At 32.6% G+C, this 15475-nt stretch overlaps 1 protein-coding gene across 2 annotated transcripts in view; it reads left to right on the top strand.

Moving 5' to 3' along the window:
* The first annotated feature begins 1758 nt into the window (after positions 1-1758).
* Acvr2a (activin A receptor, type IIA) overlaps positions 1759-15475 on the top strand; it is a 35442-nt gene continuing 21725 nt past the window's right edge. The window contains exons 1-3 of one of the 2 annotated variants that reach the window (XM_013030607.1): positions 1759-1962; positions 6671-6780; positions 6969-7123. In XM_013030607.1, coding sequence (XP_012886061.1) covers positions 6732-6780; positions 6969-7123 — 204 coding nt within the window. In that variant the 5' untranslated portion in view covers positions 1759-1962; positions 6671-6731. The remainder of the gene's footprint in view (positions 1963-6670; positions 6781-6968; positions 7124-15475) is intronic. The other variant, XM_013030617.1, reaches the window with a different exon arrangement.

Consider the following 15475-nt stretch of genomic DNA (forward strand, 5'->3'; position numbering starts at 1 on the left):
TTTTAATGAGGCTGAATTTTTCAGTGCTTTTATAGTTTATGTATTTTGTATTATAAGAAAATTTTCATAATCCAGGTCAAAATGATTTTCATGTTTCCTGTTGGAAGTTCGATAGTTTTAGGTTTTATTTTTAGACTTATTTTCTTTATGCTGCCTGAGATAGTAGTTGAAGTTACTTTTTTGGCATATGAATTTTTACTTATATCAACATTGATTGTTAACGGTATTGAATTGTCTGGCAACTTTACTGTGCATCAATTGATCATGTATGTGTAAGTCTATTTCTAGATGTTCTTGTTTGTCTTCTTGATGCACATCTCTGCCTTTTCACTAAAACCACTCTATTTGTTGCCAGAAATTTTATAGGAAGCCTTAAAACCAAGAGGTATGAATTCTTATTTGCACTTCTTTTCAGAATTATTTTGGGTACTTCAGTTCCTTTAACATAATATCTTTAAATTTGGTTGCATTATAGAATCTGCTACTATTAATGAACTTTTTGTCTTTAGTAACATTAAAATCTATTGAACTTTCTTGCATATTGAATGTATTTTTTTGGTCCATAAATGCTTTTGTAGCATCACACATAAATCATTCAGATAGTATTGATTTGTTGAATTTTATTTCTAAATATTGACTCATTTCAATACTTAAAGCTCATATTTGCTAATATTATCACTGATCTCATCAGAAAATTCTTTATATATGGGGAATCTTGCCATTAAGGTTTTCCAAAATTCTTACTTTTTTTGTATTTTCATTAACAAGTATTGTGCAAAAGTTTCTTTATGTTAATAGAGTAGGGTTTGATTGAGTTTTATCCCCCCCATCATTTCTAATTTCCCCTTTCATTTATAATTTTAAAGGGGTTTCATTATTCTGTTTTCATACACACATATAAAGCACTTTGATCATAACTCTAAATTACTCTTTCCTTTTACTGTTCTTCTGAATTATTTTTTAAATTTTACCTGATAACTTCTTTTTTTTTTTTTGGTTCAGATATTGGAGCTTGAATTCAGGGCCTTAGTACTATTTCCCTTAGCTTTTTTTTGCTCAAGACTGGAGCCCTCCTACTTGAACTACAGCTCCACTTTGGCTTTTATTGGTTTATTGGAGATAAGTTTTAGAGACCTATCTTGCTTGGGTTTGCCTGGAGTCTTGATATTCACATCTCAGCCTCTTGAATAGCTAAGATTACAGATGTGAGCCACTGAGGCTTGGCTTTGAGAACATAAATTTTATTATTGGCACTGTATACTGTCAATAGTTTTTCTTGCAGTAAACTTTTGAGACCATGTCTGCCAGATTTCTAAGTCTGAATAGCAATGGTTTGTTTAGTCTACAATTCAATCATACAAGGGCTTTCTCTTGAGGCAACTGTTCTACTTTACTGTGTAGATAGTGAAGAATTGTGTTTTCTTGGTTTGTATTTTGTCACATAAAATTTTGGTGTTTTATTAAAGAATTGTGTTTTTAAGAATTGACAATTTCTGCTGTCTTTCATCAAGGATTTTCTTAAGTGAAATGAATCTGACACTGTCCAGAGAAATCGTGATAAAGATGTGGTTGTCAGATTATTATGATTGCTTTTATACTTAAAGTACAGTTATTAACCTGAAACATAAACCCAGAGTTGTAACACCCAGAAACAGTAAATTGTTAATATTTTAGGACTACCTGAAATTGCTATCTTGGGAAATAATCTCTTTAAGAATTGAGTTATATTAAGTTGCTGTTTTATTATCTTATAGGTGCTATACTTGGTAGATCGGAAACTCAGGAGTGTCTTTTTTTTAATGCTAATTGGGAAAGAGACAAAACCAATCAAACTGGTGTTGAACCTTGTTATGGTGACAAAGATAAAAGGAGACATTGTTTTGCTACCTGGAAGAATATTTCTGGTTCCATTGAAATAGTGAAACAAGGCTGTTGGCTAGATGATATCAACTGTTACGACAGGTAAGGACATTATTTTATATGATGACATTCAATTTTATTTTTCCCTCCTTTTGAAATGGGAAAGATCAAAACATGGATTTTCATACAAATATTTCATGTTTTTTTAGAGATGGAATTAGGAATTATAACATATGTAAGTGATAAGATATATATTTTAAAATAAACATAGTATGTTTATGTATTATTCTTGATATAGTTATAATCTACTGAGTAGTGGAACCACGGATAAAAATGACTTATTTTCCCATGTTATTGAGATCATAAACTTTTATCTAATTAAAAATATACTTTCTGTTGTATTTTTTTTCCCGTTTCCCTCTGATTCTTCTGCACTGGACATTGATGAAAATGAACTAAGTGACTCAAAGGCAGCTATGGGAGGGAAGGAAGAAGGGGGAAAGAAGGAACAGCTAGTTGTACCTTTAAAGCTTGTATAATTCACAAACTTTATAGACCAAGATAATGACAGTTTGCCTTGTGAAGGTTAAAATGTGTTTGTTATTTAACTAAGTATCACTATCTACAATACTGTGAAATTTATGTAGTCATTTAATCTCAAAAATGATAAAAAAATGTTTTCCAAGAAAGTATATCTGTTGGATAAAAAAAAAATATCCTCAAAGAGAGTAAACCTTAATTGTAGTTATAATTTATTTTCAGGTTCCTTCATTATATATCTAGGAGAAATTGATTTTGTTACATTTTGTTTGCTCTTCCCCTTTTTTCCCTTGAAGTAGTCCTTTGTTTTTTACATGAGCAGACTTTTGTGTTTTTATGTGTGTGCACCGGTACTGGGGCTTGAACCAAGGCCTCAGTGCTGTCCTTGAGCTTCTTTTCCTCAAGGCTGACACTCAACCACTTGGGCCATGCTGTACTTCAGGCTTTTTTTTTTTTTTTTTGGTTGGGGAGATTTAGTTTATTGGAGATAAAAGTCTCATGGACTTTCCTGCCAGGCTGGCTTTTTGTACCACAATCCTCAGATCTCAGCATCCTGAGTAGCTAGGATTACAGGTATAAACTACTAGCACCTAGCTCGAGACATTTTAATTGGACATTAAGAATTACATCAGGTGCTGAGAATCAGTGGCTCACACCTGTAATCCTAGCTACTCAGGAGGCTGAGATCTGAGGATGGTGGTTCAAAGCCAGCCTGGGAAGGAACATCCATGAGACTCTTATCTCCAATAAACCACCAGAAAACCAGAAGTGGTGCTTTGGCTCAAGTGGTAGAGCCCTCACCTTGAGCTGAAGAGCTGAGCGATAGCATCCAGGCCCAGAGTTCATGCCCCATGACTGACCAAAAAAAGAATTACATCAGAAGCAGCAGCCATTATGAAGCTACAGTTTATTTAAAGGGTCTTGTTTAAGTTATTTCACAGAGTAAAATGCAGTGGTTATATTATTTTGACTACTTGAGATCTTTTAGTAAGAATTTCCATAAATGGAAACTGATCGATTATTTTCTTGGGCCATAGAATTTCCACTAGGGTTGGTGCTGAAGACTGGCAAAGTCCTGCAAAGGCCAGATAACAAGGCATTTTATAGTCAAAAAGTGGTGCTATATCAACCAAATACTAGATTAGAGCCTCAGTTGATTACCTGGAATCTGATTTCCTAGACATAGGTGATTGATATAAGCATAAATTCAATAAGTGCTGCAAATAGCATTATGAACACTTTTTTTTTTTAGGTGCAAATTCTTTTCAAAACATTTTGGATTGTTATCATAAAAGTGATGTACAGAGGGGTTATAGTTACATTAGTCATGTAAAGAGTACATTTCTTTTTGGACAGTGTCACACCTTCCCTTGCTCTCTCCTACTTATTCCCTCCCATTCCCACCTGTAAGTTGTATAGTTTATTTTCAAAATAGTGTCCAGTGAGTATCATTACTGCATTTGTTCACCTTTTGTCCCTCCATTTCTGTGCCTCCCTTTACATTCCCAAAGACATATAAATGAACAAACGGAACAAAAAGGGAAGATAACAAATAGAGCAAAAAAAAAATCCCCAAAAACCCTTGGTTTCATTTCCTGGAGTTCATTTCAATAAATATTATTTTATATAATCAGATGCACATAGGCGTTGTGCCTTTCTGTTCTCTCCTAAGAGTATTTTCCTTGAGTCTCACTGTGTATGAATGCTTAGAGACTTGTGTAATTTATTATGTCCAGTATTTTAGATCTAGCTGCCGCATGAAAGAAAACATGTGCCATTTGTCTCTCTGAACTTTAATTATCTCACTTAACATGATTTGTTCTAGGTCCATCCGTATCCCTGCAACTGACATTATTTTTTGTAATGGCTGTGTAAAATTCCATTGTATATAGGTACCACATTTTTTGGATCCAATCACCTATTGTAGAGCATCTGGGCTATTTTTCTAACTTGGCTGTTGTGAATAGTGCTAGCTCCTACACTTCTTATAAGATATTAAACGTAGCCACTCATATATAAATAAATGTGTGTGTGTGTGTGTATAGTGTACAATCAAGATTTGGGGATCATATTTGTTGAAAACTACCTTTTATTAGTCAGTTGAAATATATATATATAGTGTGTGTGTGTGTGTGTGTGTGTGTGTGTGTGTGTATAGTGTGTGTGTGTGTGTTGCTGGTCCCGGCCTGGGAACTGACCCTGAGCTTTGTTTGTTCAAGGCTAGTGCCTACCACTTGAGATATGGATCCACTTCCAGCCTTTTTGGTGGTTAATTGGAGTTAAGAGTCTTATATAATTTCCTACCCAGGTTGGCTTTCTTGGATCACAGCCTCTTGAGTAGCTAGGATTACAGATGCCCAGCATTTTATTTTATTTTATTTTATTGGAGATGAATGCTCTTGGAATTTTTTGATGGGGCTGTCTTTGAACTGAAATTCTCTGGATCTTAACCTCCTGATGGCACTTTTTCCCCCCACTTTTGGTTATAAAAGATCTTACCTAGCTAGGATTTTAGTTCTGTGAGACTCAAAGTATTCTTTGAAACAGGTAGTGAATCATTCATTGGAGGTCTATAGAGTGTACTGTTTAGTGTAAATGCTCAATTTTGGGGTGATATTTTAGTATACCAGCTGATAAAAAGTATGTAAATTTTATTTTAATGCTCTAAATTTGACTGAAAAACAAATAATAAAGGTAGTAGGAGAAAGAAAAAGATTAATAAATGATAACATGTGGAAGAAAACTTGAATTTGTCTGTTTATATTTTCCTAAATAGATATTAGTACAGATTCTGTTTGAAAGTTTGATTAAAACTCATTTCTTTAAAATTCCTTGATCTTTTTATTCAGAGTTAATCTGAGCCATATTATTATTATTATTATAATTATTACTTTTTGTGTCAGTTCTGGGACTTGAACTCAGAGCTCTACGACTAATTTCAGCTATGAACTTTCCTACCAGTGCTGGCTTCAAATCTTGATTCTCCAATCTCAGCCTCCTCAGTAACTATAATGAGCTGTATTATTGTTCAACATTTTCACTAAGTTTAGTAATGTAAGTCTTTTGAAATCTACTTAATGTTTACAAGCAATATTTAGAATATTGTTCTTAAAATATAAGTATAACTTTCTTAGTGGCTGTAAAGCTTTCTTCTAGAAGTTAAATCAGTGTTTCATTGTGGGGAATGGGAGTACTAGGATTTGTATTCAGGGCCTTGAGCTTGCTAGGCAGACACTTAACTACTCATGACTTATTATCTGCATCCCTTTTTACTTTATTTTTTCAAAGAGGGTCTTGTGTTCATGCCTTGGCTATGTCTGGACTGCAGACTACAGTCTTACTGTTTATGCTACCTGCCTAGCTGGGTTGACAGTTGTACATAGCCACATCAGCTTTTCATGATTGAGATCTTGCAGACTGTTGTTTTTGTTTGTTTGTTTTTTGTGCATTGGTTGAAATGGGTCCTTGCCCATACTGGCCTTTTGAGTCTCAGTCTTCCTGATCTCAGCTTCCTGATTAACTAGGATTATAGGTATGAACCATAATGTTAAATTCATATCTTTGGTCATTTATAGAGGATTGCTTTTTTTTTTTTTTTAAGGATTTTTAAAGTTCACTCTTACCCTAATCAATTTGAATTGCTAGGTTCTGTATGTTTCTTGTTCCGTTTTTTAAAAATGTCATCTTTGTTCATTATGGTCAGGAAACTTAAATTTGCTATCAATTTTCCAGGCTAGTTTGGGTCTCCAATGTTGAAACATGTTTATGATATTGGATCACTTACTCTGTGTATGTGTATGAGTGTGTGCTTGTTTATATAGTTTTCAGTTCGTTCATTTGTTTGTTTTTGCAGTACTAGAGATTGAACCCAGGGCCTCAAACATGCTAGGCAATCACTCTGGTACTAAACCATATCTCAAGTCCTTAGTTTTCAGTTCTCATGAAATGAAAGAGCTATACTTTCTGTGAGCAAAAGCACCTCTAAACCAAATTACCTCGTTGACTTTATGTTCCTCTTCATGCTTTTCTAATAAAAACAAATAAATGGTTGCCTTAGAGTAATAATCCCAAGGAATGATTACTATAAATTCAGCTGTTTATTTTGGTTTTCTGAAGAGCTTAGTAATAAGAATGTAGGATCATTTTGGCTTTTAAGGAGTGATTATTATAAACTAATAAATGCAAATAACTTATTGTCTCTGAGAAGAAAATGACCTATTGTAGGGTTAGTATAATAATGCTGACTTTATTTCTGCTTGTTTGTTTATAGGACTGATTGTATAGAGAAAAAAGACAGCCCTGAAGTATATTTTTGTTGCTGTGAAGGCAATATGTGTAATGAAAAGTTTTCTTATTTTCCGGAGATGGAGATCACACAGCGTAAGTTCCCAAGGAAGATAGTTGTTTGTTAAAGTAGTATATTGAAAGGAGATTATAATTCTGTTGTTGGAATAATTTACTAATATTTCTTTATTCTGGGTTTGTTTTTTTGAAACTTTGACACTGTAGTAAGTGTTAATAATAGAATTTTTATATACCAAATCTGAGTTGTTTTTCCTTTTCCACAGCCACTTCAAATCCTGTTACTCCTAAGCCACCCTATTACAACATCCTACTCTATTCTCTGGTGCCACTTATGTTAATTGCGGGAATTGTCATTTGTGCGTTTTGGGTGTATAGGCATCACAAGATGGCCTACCCTCCTGTGCTTGTTCCAACTCAAGTAAGTTATTGTCTCATAGTTTGTACCATTTTACATTTTACATTTTAAAAGAGGTGGAACTCTCTAAGTGGAGCTCTGTAGGTTGGTAACAACTTATTTTCCTTTGGAGTTACTTTTGGAGTGATTATTGCATTGAGAACTATAGATACTTTCCAAATATTAATTTTCTATGTATTGAACTTTTTTCGAAGTTGATGTAGAGTAGAATGAAGGGTATTACCATTCCTATTCTTCTCTGGAGAGTTTTATTTCCCTTCTAATACATCTTAAGTATGAGATGTACCTGCTTTGGTTTTTGAGGAGCAATTAGTTATAAGGAAAAAGTAATTAATATTTTCTTTTCCCTACTTTTTTATTCAGTTTCTGTGCTTTTCTCAAGATTCATTGCCAAAATATCTAAAATGTCTTTTTAGTCGTAAGGGTGGGCCTAGGAAGGTAACTAGGATAGTAGGAAAAATAGAAGTTTAGGTTTCAGGAATATATATATATATATATATATATATATATATATATATATACACACACACACACACACACACACACACACATATATTTATATATACATAAAAATGTTTTTGGGAAAAGGAATAGAGCAACAACATGTTTTATCATGTGTTGTTCATAGATTGAGAGTGCTTTTTTGTTTGCAACATATACATATGTTTTTTTTTTAAATGTTCTTGAGCTTCTCATCTACTCAACCCTAAATATTTCTGAAAACAGGTGTGGTAGGTAATTAAACTTGCTACATTTTCCTTATTCTCTGTCCTGTGGATACTTGGCACTGGGCCAGTTCTTTGCAGGGACTTTCATGGAAGTAGTTAATATTGTACAGGTCAAGGAAAGCGGGTAACTTTTGGTAATACTTACATGAGACATTTCTAAATTTTAAGTTTTTGCTGTGTTTCTTTTAACTCCTAAAATCAGGTTACCTTGCTCTCTGAATCTCTTAGATTAACTTCATTTTTCTAATAATAGGATTAATGATTAACACTTGATAAAGAAAATGGAAAAGTCCTATGATTAAGGCCTAATGATTAAGACAGCTCTTTCCCTTTAAGCTTTATTTACATAACATATTTCTTTCTCAGTATTTGCAGCAATCTGTTAAGAATTAGATTATGTAATTCCATAGTCTTTGGAAGATTGTATATATGGAGAAATGAATTCAATGTTTAAATACTTGGTTTAGTGAATTAGATAAATGCATTTTATATAGCTTAAATATTTTAACTTAAACATTATTCTGTATTTGGATTTATTAAACCTAATTTTAAAAAGTATTTTCAAATAAAAGTTTTAGTGCCTAATTGTTTGTGGCTTCCTACAAATGGCTATGATACACTTTACCTTCTGTTAGTATTAACTTTAAAATTTTGTTTTAGGATATAAAGCAAAAATATTTAATGCTATGATAGTTTCCTCAATTTACCTTAGGTTTGTGATCTCATAGAAACAAGCAGGAATACACATTTCAGTAAATTTGTTAAGATTTTCATAAAAGAAACTTTAAACAGTAGTATCAGGCTTATTGCTATAACATTAATTTGTGTGCATATTGTTACAAAAGTATAAGTAAGACATTTTTTAAAGAGCTTAATAGCTTATATTTCAGACCACTTTATTTAGAAATGATATCAAATTCAAGGCCTTAACAAATTTTGAAAAGGAAAGAAACCATTACTATTTGTCAATAAGCTGGGATCTTTGATGAGTGTTCATCTGAGTTTTAGATGTTTGTTGCTATTGCTAATACTATTGCACATGATAATTTAGTACTTGCATTTCTGTCATGAATTTACATGAAATATATGAACAACTGAAAATTAAAAATAGATTTAAATTTTTTGATGGAGTAAGTTTCCACAGTCAAGCTTTGCTATGCAAAATACAAAGCAAAGCTGACTTTATGCTTTCCTTCTGTGGTAAACAGCTATGTGGCAAAAGACATTGCCATCAATGTGGAACTTCACTTTCACTTCTGTTTATGAAACAATGTGTTTTTATAGTTTTTATACTGCAAGTCTTATTCTTGGTCAGAAGCTTATAACTGAGTTCTTCAAGACTGCTTAATAGCCATCATATTACAAATGCTTAGTTTTATCCTTTGTTCAAAAATAATGATAATTACATAAACATGTAATGGACTTTAAATGCTGTTCTAAGGTGTTATGTATAAATAACTAAATTATATAAAATATAAAAAACATAAATATATAGAAAAAATTAATAGCTTCTAAATTGTGAGACTGTTATATAAGGTATTCCTTGAGATTTGTTTACAATAAATTACAGAATGGTGCATATGACATGTTCTTAATAAGCGTCTCAGTTGATTCTGGCATGGAAAGAACTGGTTTAATTTTACCTTACAGGACTGTGTATATAGTCCAAATATTTGTAAAGTAAGATGTAGCAAAGCTCACAAATGTCACCAAGAACCCTCTGACACTGAAGGTTTACCTGAAGTGCATATTCTGTCCTTCCCCTGTCTTCTCAGAAAACAGATGCCTCTGGTATTTCAGATAATTCACTTAGACTTACTGTCATCTCAAGAACATTGTATAGTCTAATTTATTTTTCTACTTTTAGCTATTGAATAGTTTGTGTAACTACTAAAATGATCAGTAACATCATCTCACATTAGCATCTTACAAAGGACAAGGATGTTATTTTTAATCACTAAACAGTTAATTAGGGTATTTTTTATTTCAGGGGCATTTCTGACTTTAAAAGTTAATCTTGGGATATAAATACTTTAAAATCTGGCCTTCTAATTATGGCTTTTTTTTGTAATATACAAATGTTTATTCGACAAAGGTGTCGAAAAAGGCAGTTTGCTGTTTGTTTTTTTAAATTGAAGCCATTTGTATTTCTTTCTAACTCATTTTAACTACTCTTTCTATCATTGCTTCATGATATCACTTCTTTTCCAATCATTCAGGGGAAAAGCATTAGAGACAAGGCTGGAGGTATGGCTCAAGTGATAGAATGCTAGTTGCCAGCCAAGGAAGCTGAGCAAATACCAGGACCCGAGTTCAAACCTTAGTGACACACACAGAAAAAAGACACTCATTCTGTTCTTAGCCCTGGTATTTATCATGGTGACTCATCTTTTTATCTTTACTGATCCTGTTGTAGTTAAGAACATTATTATATATATGAGGCTGAGATGATTCCTGTAATTTCAGAGTGGGTTTTCCTGCTTTTATGTGTCCCTTTTCATCTGCATTATTGCTAGAAAAACATTTTATTTCTATGATTTTGTTGCTTCTCCTGCTTAAAAATATATGGATACCAATCATCCATAGCAAGGGATACTAAGTTTAGAGCATGTGTGTATTCTCTATATTCTGTGATTTGAATGAATAACCTGAAAAAGGTTCATAGTAATTTGTATATATATTCCATTCACCCACTTGATTAGAAGCCCCTGAAAGAGAAAGTATATGCTATATAATCAGTGCTGTATTTTATATAATGTTTGTCTGTAATAACTATCCTGTAAGTGCTGAATTGCCAAGCTGAGTTGGTCGCATGTGGACTTAGAGATAACATTATTCCCAGGGATTCCTTTAATAAACATTCAGGCACTTTAGGCCTTTACTTTGAGATAAATCTTGAGGCTGATTTTTTTGAGCATATACACTCAGTTGAATATTTCAGGTTTTTATAAGAGAATGATATTGTTAAATTCTTTTTGTAATCACAGACTGAAGACACATCCTGTCTCTTTACATTACCTAGGTAACTTTTCTTTTGCCTATGCTGAAACTATCAAAATCTAGGCAGATGCTCATATAATCAGTAAGTAAACTAGATGCAAACTGGTTTTTCTAGTGACAGTGAGTCATGAATATGAGGGAAGTGATGGATTCTATTATTGAAAGTCTTAACTGTGGTTAGAGTTAATGTGGTTTCCATAAGTGTTTGCATTGCTTTCATAACTGTATTTGAGCTTACATTTCCTGCTTGTAAGATCTATATTTGTGCTGATAAAAATATCATTTTATAAAAAAGTGAATTTTAGATGCTACAAATGACCTACCTTCAACAAAGTATGAAGTAGTTTCTTTTCAGTTTTAAAGGTTGTATAAATGGCACTTTAGTGTTACAGCACTAATGTTTTCTAGAATGGCACCAGCTTCTTTAGTTCTTGAATTTTGTGTAGGTATTGGTTTGATAGGGACTAAGGGCTTCCAAATGTTTGGGCAGAGTTGGATGTATAAAACAATATGGCAGGCATTAATATTAAAAAATACTATGTTGTCATTCCATGATATGTCAAATTACTACTCAATGAGAAACCAAGTCATCTTTGCAAATATTTTACAGGATTTTCCATTTGAACATGAATCTGCACATCCATTTAAAGTTAATAAGGCACTGAAAGATTAAGATAACACTATTCAACTCAGTTTAAGAAAGTATGCTTCTTATTTGGGGAGAATACATGGGAAATACACTAAATTTTATTGATGTATTTAATACGTAAATGCTAAATTACATTTACAAAATGAATTATAGAAGCACATCTTGAAATAGGTTGATAGCAAGTGGTTGGAGTTTATTAACATACATCTAGCTCTTCTTTTGCTACTCTCTCCTCCCCCTCTTTTTTGTTGGTACTAGCATTCAAAGTCAGAACCTTGGTACTCTGCGGCAGCTTTCTTGCTCATGGCCAGTGCTCTACTATTTGAGCCATGTCTCCTGCTAGGCTTTTTACTGTGTGCTTTTTGGGATAATCTCACAGACTTTTTCTGTCTGGGCTGAATTAATTGTGATCTTCAGGATCCTTGTCTCGTAGCTAAGATTACAGATATGATCCACAGTACTCAGCTACTCTCCCTCCCCCTCCCCCTTCTTTCTTTTTGAAACTCCTCTACCTAGTAGAAAACACTAGTTATAAATGTCTATTTTAAAAACTATGTCAAAAATAATAGAAAAAATATTTCCATTCTCTTTCTCACTTTTCTGAAATAGTAAGTTTTAATAGCTTGTTGTATACCCTTAGATACTTTTATCTCATTTGTTCAAATAGTTATTTTTGTCACATTTATATACTATGAAGTGTTCCACAATTGAAGTTAACAGTACACAGAGGATAGCTTTCTATGTTGACATGTTTAATTTATCTCCTTTCATTAAGTAATATATTTGAAAGTGAAATTCGGTTGAGTGAATATTGTTTTACTCGGGAAGTACTAAAATTAATTGTTTTGGTAGAAATTATGTACTTTTAATGTATACAAAGTGCTATTTTGTCAACTTCAAGTTTGTACAGGTTTCTGCTAGGAAGAGAACCCATTTACAGATATTCAACCATATTATTTTAGCAGGCTTAAAATATGATCTATTTCTTAGGTGTAAAAATCTTTTTTGCTGGTCCTGGGGCTTGAACTTATAGCCTGGGTGATGTTCTTGAATATTTTGCTTAGGACTAGCACTCCACCATTTGAGCCACACTTCCACTTTTAGTATTTTGCTGGTTAATTAGAGATTGGAATCTCATAGACTTTCCTGCTCGGGCTGGTCCTCAAATGTCAACCTCCTGAGTGGCTAAGAACTATGATCTCCTTTGCTTAAAAAAAAAAAAAAAAATCTTTGTTTAAGAAATCGTGTGTTTACTTTTTTTTTTTACTGAGTGGGTGTGTGTCCAAGAAATAGTGCAGAGCTGCTATAGATGTTATTCCTTTGTGTTCCACTATGGTATATGATTGTTTTGTATTGATAACCCAAATTACAACATCCTTTAAAATATATTTGTAATGGTGGAAAGAAGTTTGGTAAATTTATATGCATGCAGCTTGACAAAAAAGTTACTTTTGTCAGCCATATAATTATTCTGCTTGTAAATGCTCAGACAGGGCTAGTTGGAGATGACCTAAAATTTCATGTCCAAAAGCAAAAAGGGAGAAAATGAAAAAAATGTAGTTTTATCAACAGTTTAAAACATATTAAAGCTTTATATTACAGTTAAGCAGAACCCCTTATTTCTAAAAGTGATCTAAATTTAAATTTTGAATACTGAGTTTAGTTTTTGTTTGGCCTGTGCCAGGCCTCATCTGCCACTTTGTAGATGGAATTGATGTATATAAACCAGAGTACTTCATCTTTTCTTACCTGGTAAAGAAGTGGTAGTCAGGAGGAGGTGAACTGCTTTTGCTCTATTTTCTGCATTTCCTGGGTCTTGTCCTAGGCCTTTCCCATTACTCCTAGGTATTTTACCCTTGTCTTTTTTTATATTAATTTGAAATAATAGAAATGGGAAAAGTCCATTTATTAGGTTAAAAATAGTGCTTTGGGAATGCTATGAATTATTTTTCTGTTTTTGTTTAACCTCATGTAATGCTGAATGTGTATTTTGTGCTAGGCACTCTAGGTGAATATATAGCAAAAGTGGCACATGAACAATCCCTGCTTGCCCTTTTGGAGCCCACAGTTAATATGTATGTAAACAAAATAAGTTGGCTTTATTTTTCAGCTCAGAAATGAATAATAAAGAGTATTTTGGAGTTGCTTCTATAATTTTAAGTAAGAGTGAAAGAATGGAAGAAATGCCTAATTGTTGTTCTATACTATTTGAGAGAACTTTTTCTAGGTGTTTAGCTAATGGTAAATGCACAGTGAAATGTTAGCTGTGATTGTCAACAGAATAATGTTCAAAATTGAACTCAGAAGGAGTATTTTTTTTTATCAGAACTTGTTGCTATGCTTTAAAATTAGTATAGCAAAGAATTCCATTTTAAGGTCTGTATAAAACACTATTCAGAGCACTTTACACATGTTAACTTAATATCCCATGAAATAGGCTATGTTTATCAGGTCTATTTTATAGACAATGACATTGAGGTACACTCCTTCACGAAGGGACTTGACAAGAGTCCCCCTACTGAGTGGCAAAGTCAGGGCATTTGATTACATTATTCCTGGACGATTGAAAGGCTTAGTTCGATTGAAAGGCTTAGTTCAATAAACAATTAGATTGAATCCATAAAAAGCTAAAGTAGGACAAAGGATTCAGTATGTATTTTATATTTTAAATAGTTTTTAGTTGAGTATATGTGGCCTGATAGAAATCATATAGTTTATCACATCAGTTTATTCATATATAACATGATAAATTTTTTTTACAACATACAAATGCCAAAAAAATTTCTTCTGTAGCTAGTCATAAATTTGATGCTTTTGAATAGCAACCAAAAGGATAATGGGCATGTTTACATCTCTTTCAGACTTTAATCCCACTAATGTAGAGGTGCTGTTTCTTAGGGAACCTATCCAGAATTTTCGTTTCTTCTATGCTGATCTTGCTTTTCTATAGTGATCTTGTATTGTCTTTAGGAGGAGTAAGATTAGAGAAACAGTAGGAATCAGGATACATCAAAAGGAATCTTGGAGATCTAATTAGAATCATAGCTATACATTTGACTATCAATATTCAATATTGTTGATATATTAATGTAGTTCAGAAATGTCTGTCTTGACATACTATATTATTTCTTCCTAGATTTTATTTGTGTTTTTCTTGACAATCATTTAAAAACGAATACATAATTTTTTTAGAATGTAAGGTAATTAGATGAATAAGAGGAGATAAGAGTCTGAATTTTCAGTTTGCATATACTTCGGATAATGGGTTTTAATCCTTCCTGGTATTCCTGAGAAGTTGCTGGGTAGGGAGACTGTCTGTCTGTCTGTCTGTCTGTCTATCTATCTATCTATCTATCTATCTATCTATCTATCTATCTATCTATCTATCTATCTATCTATCTATCTATCTATCTATCTATCTATCTATCTATCTATCTATCTATCTATCTATCTATCTATCTATCTATCTATCTATCTATCTATCTATCTATCTATCTATCTATCTATCTATCTATCTATCTGTTGTTGAGATACAAGTATATCTTTGATTAGTAAAGAAAATATATAGTAATATTACGTAAACATTTATGTATAATATATAAACAAAAATCTAGATAGATTCCTATGTATTTCAGATCTGCACATCTGCCCACCAAGCTCCACATAGATATCTAAAAGCACTTAGTACTTAAAAGGTAATGATTGTGTCTCCCAAACCTAGTTTTTAGTACATGAAACAACCATCCATTTGGTTGAATAAATTGGAAATCTAAAATGTACTCCAATACTGTTTTTCACCTCACGAGTCTCCCTCATGTACCTTATTTTTACATGGGATCCTTCTCAGGAAATATTTCTCTTATCTAACAGGTATCTATAGATGTTGAAGGTACTGAATTTCTTTTTATTGCTCTTGGTTTATAATTAATGCATTCATTAGCAAGTCAAAGTTTTTCAACTTTGAGCTTCACAAAAGCC

The sequence above is a fragment of the Dipodomys ordii genome, unplaced genomic scaffold (assembly GCF_000151885.1).
Source record: "Dipodomys ordii isolate 6190 unplaced genomic scaffold, Dord_2.0 Scaffold5, whole genome shotgun sequence".
NCBI classification, from domain to species: domain Eukaryota; kingdom Metazoa; phylum Chordata; class Mammalia; order Rodentia; family Heteromyidae; genus Dipodomys; species Dipodomys ordii.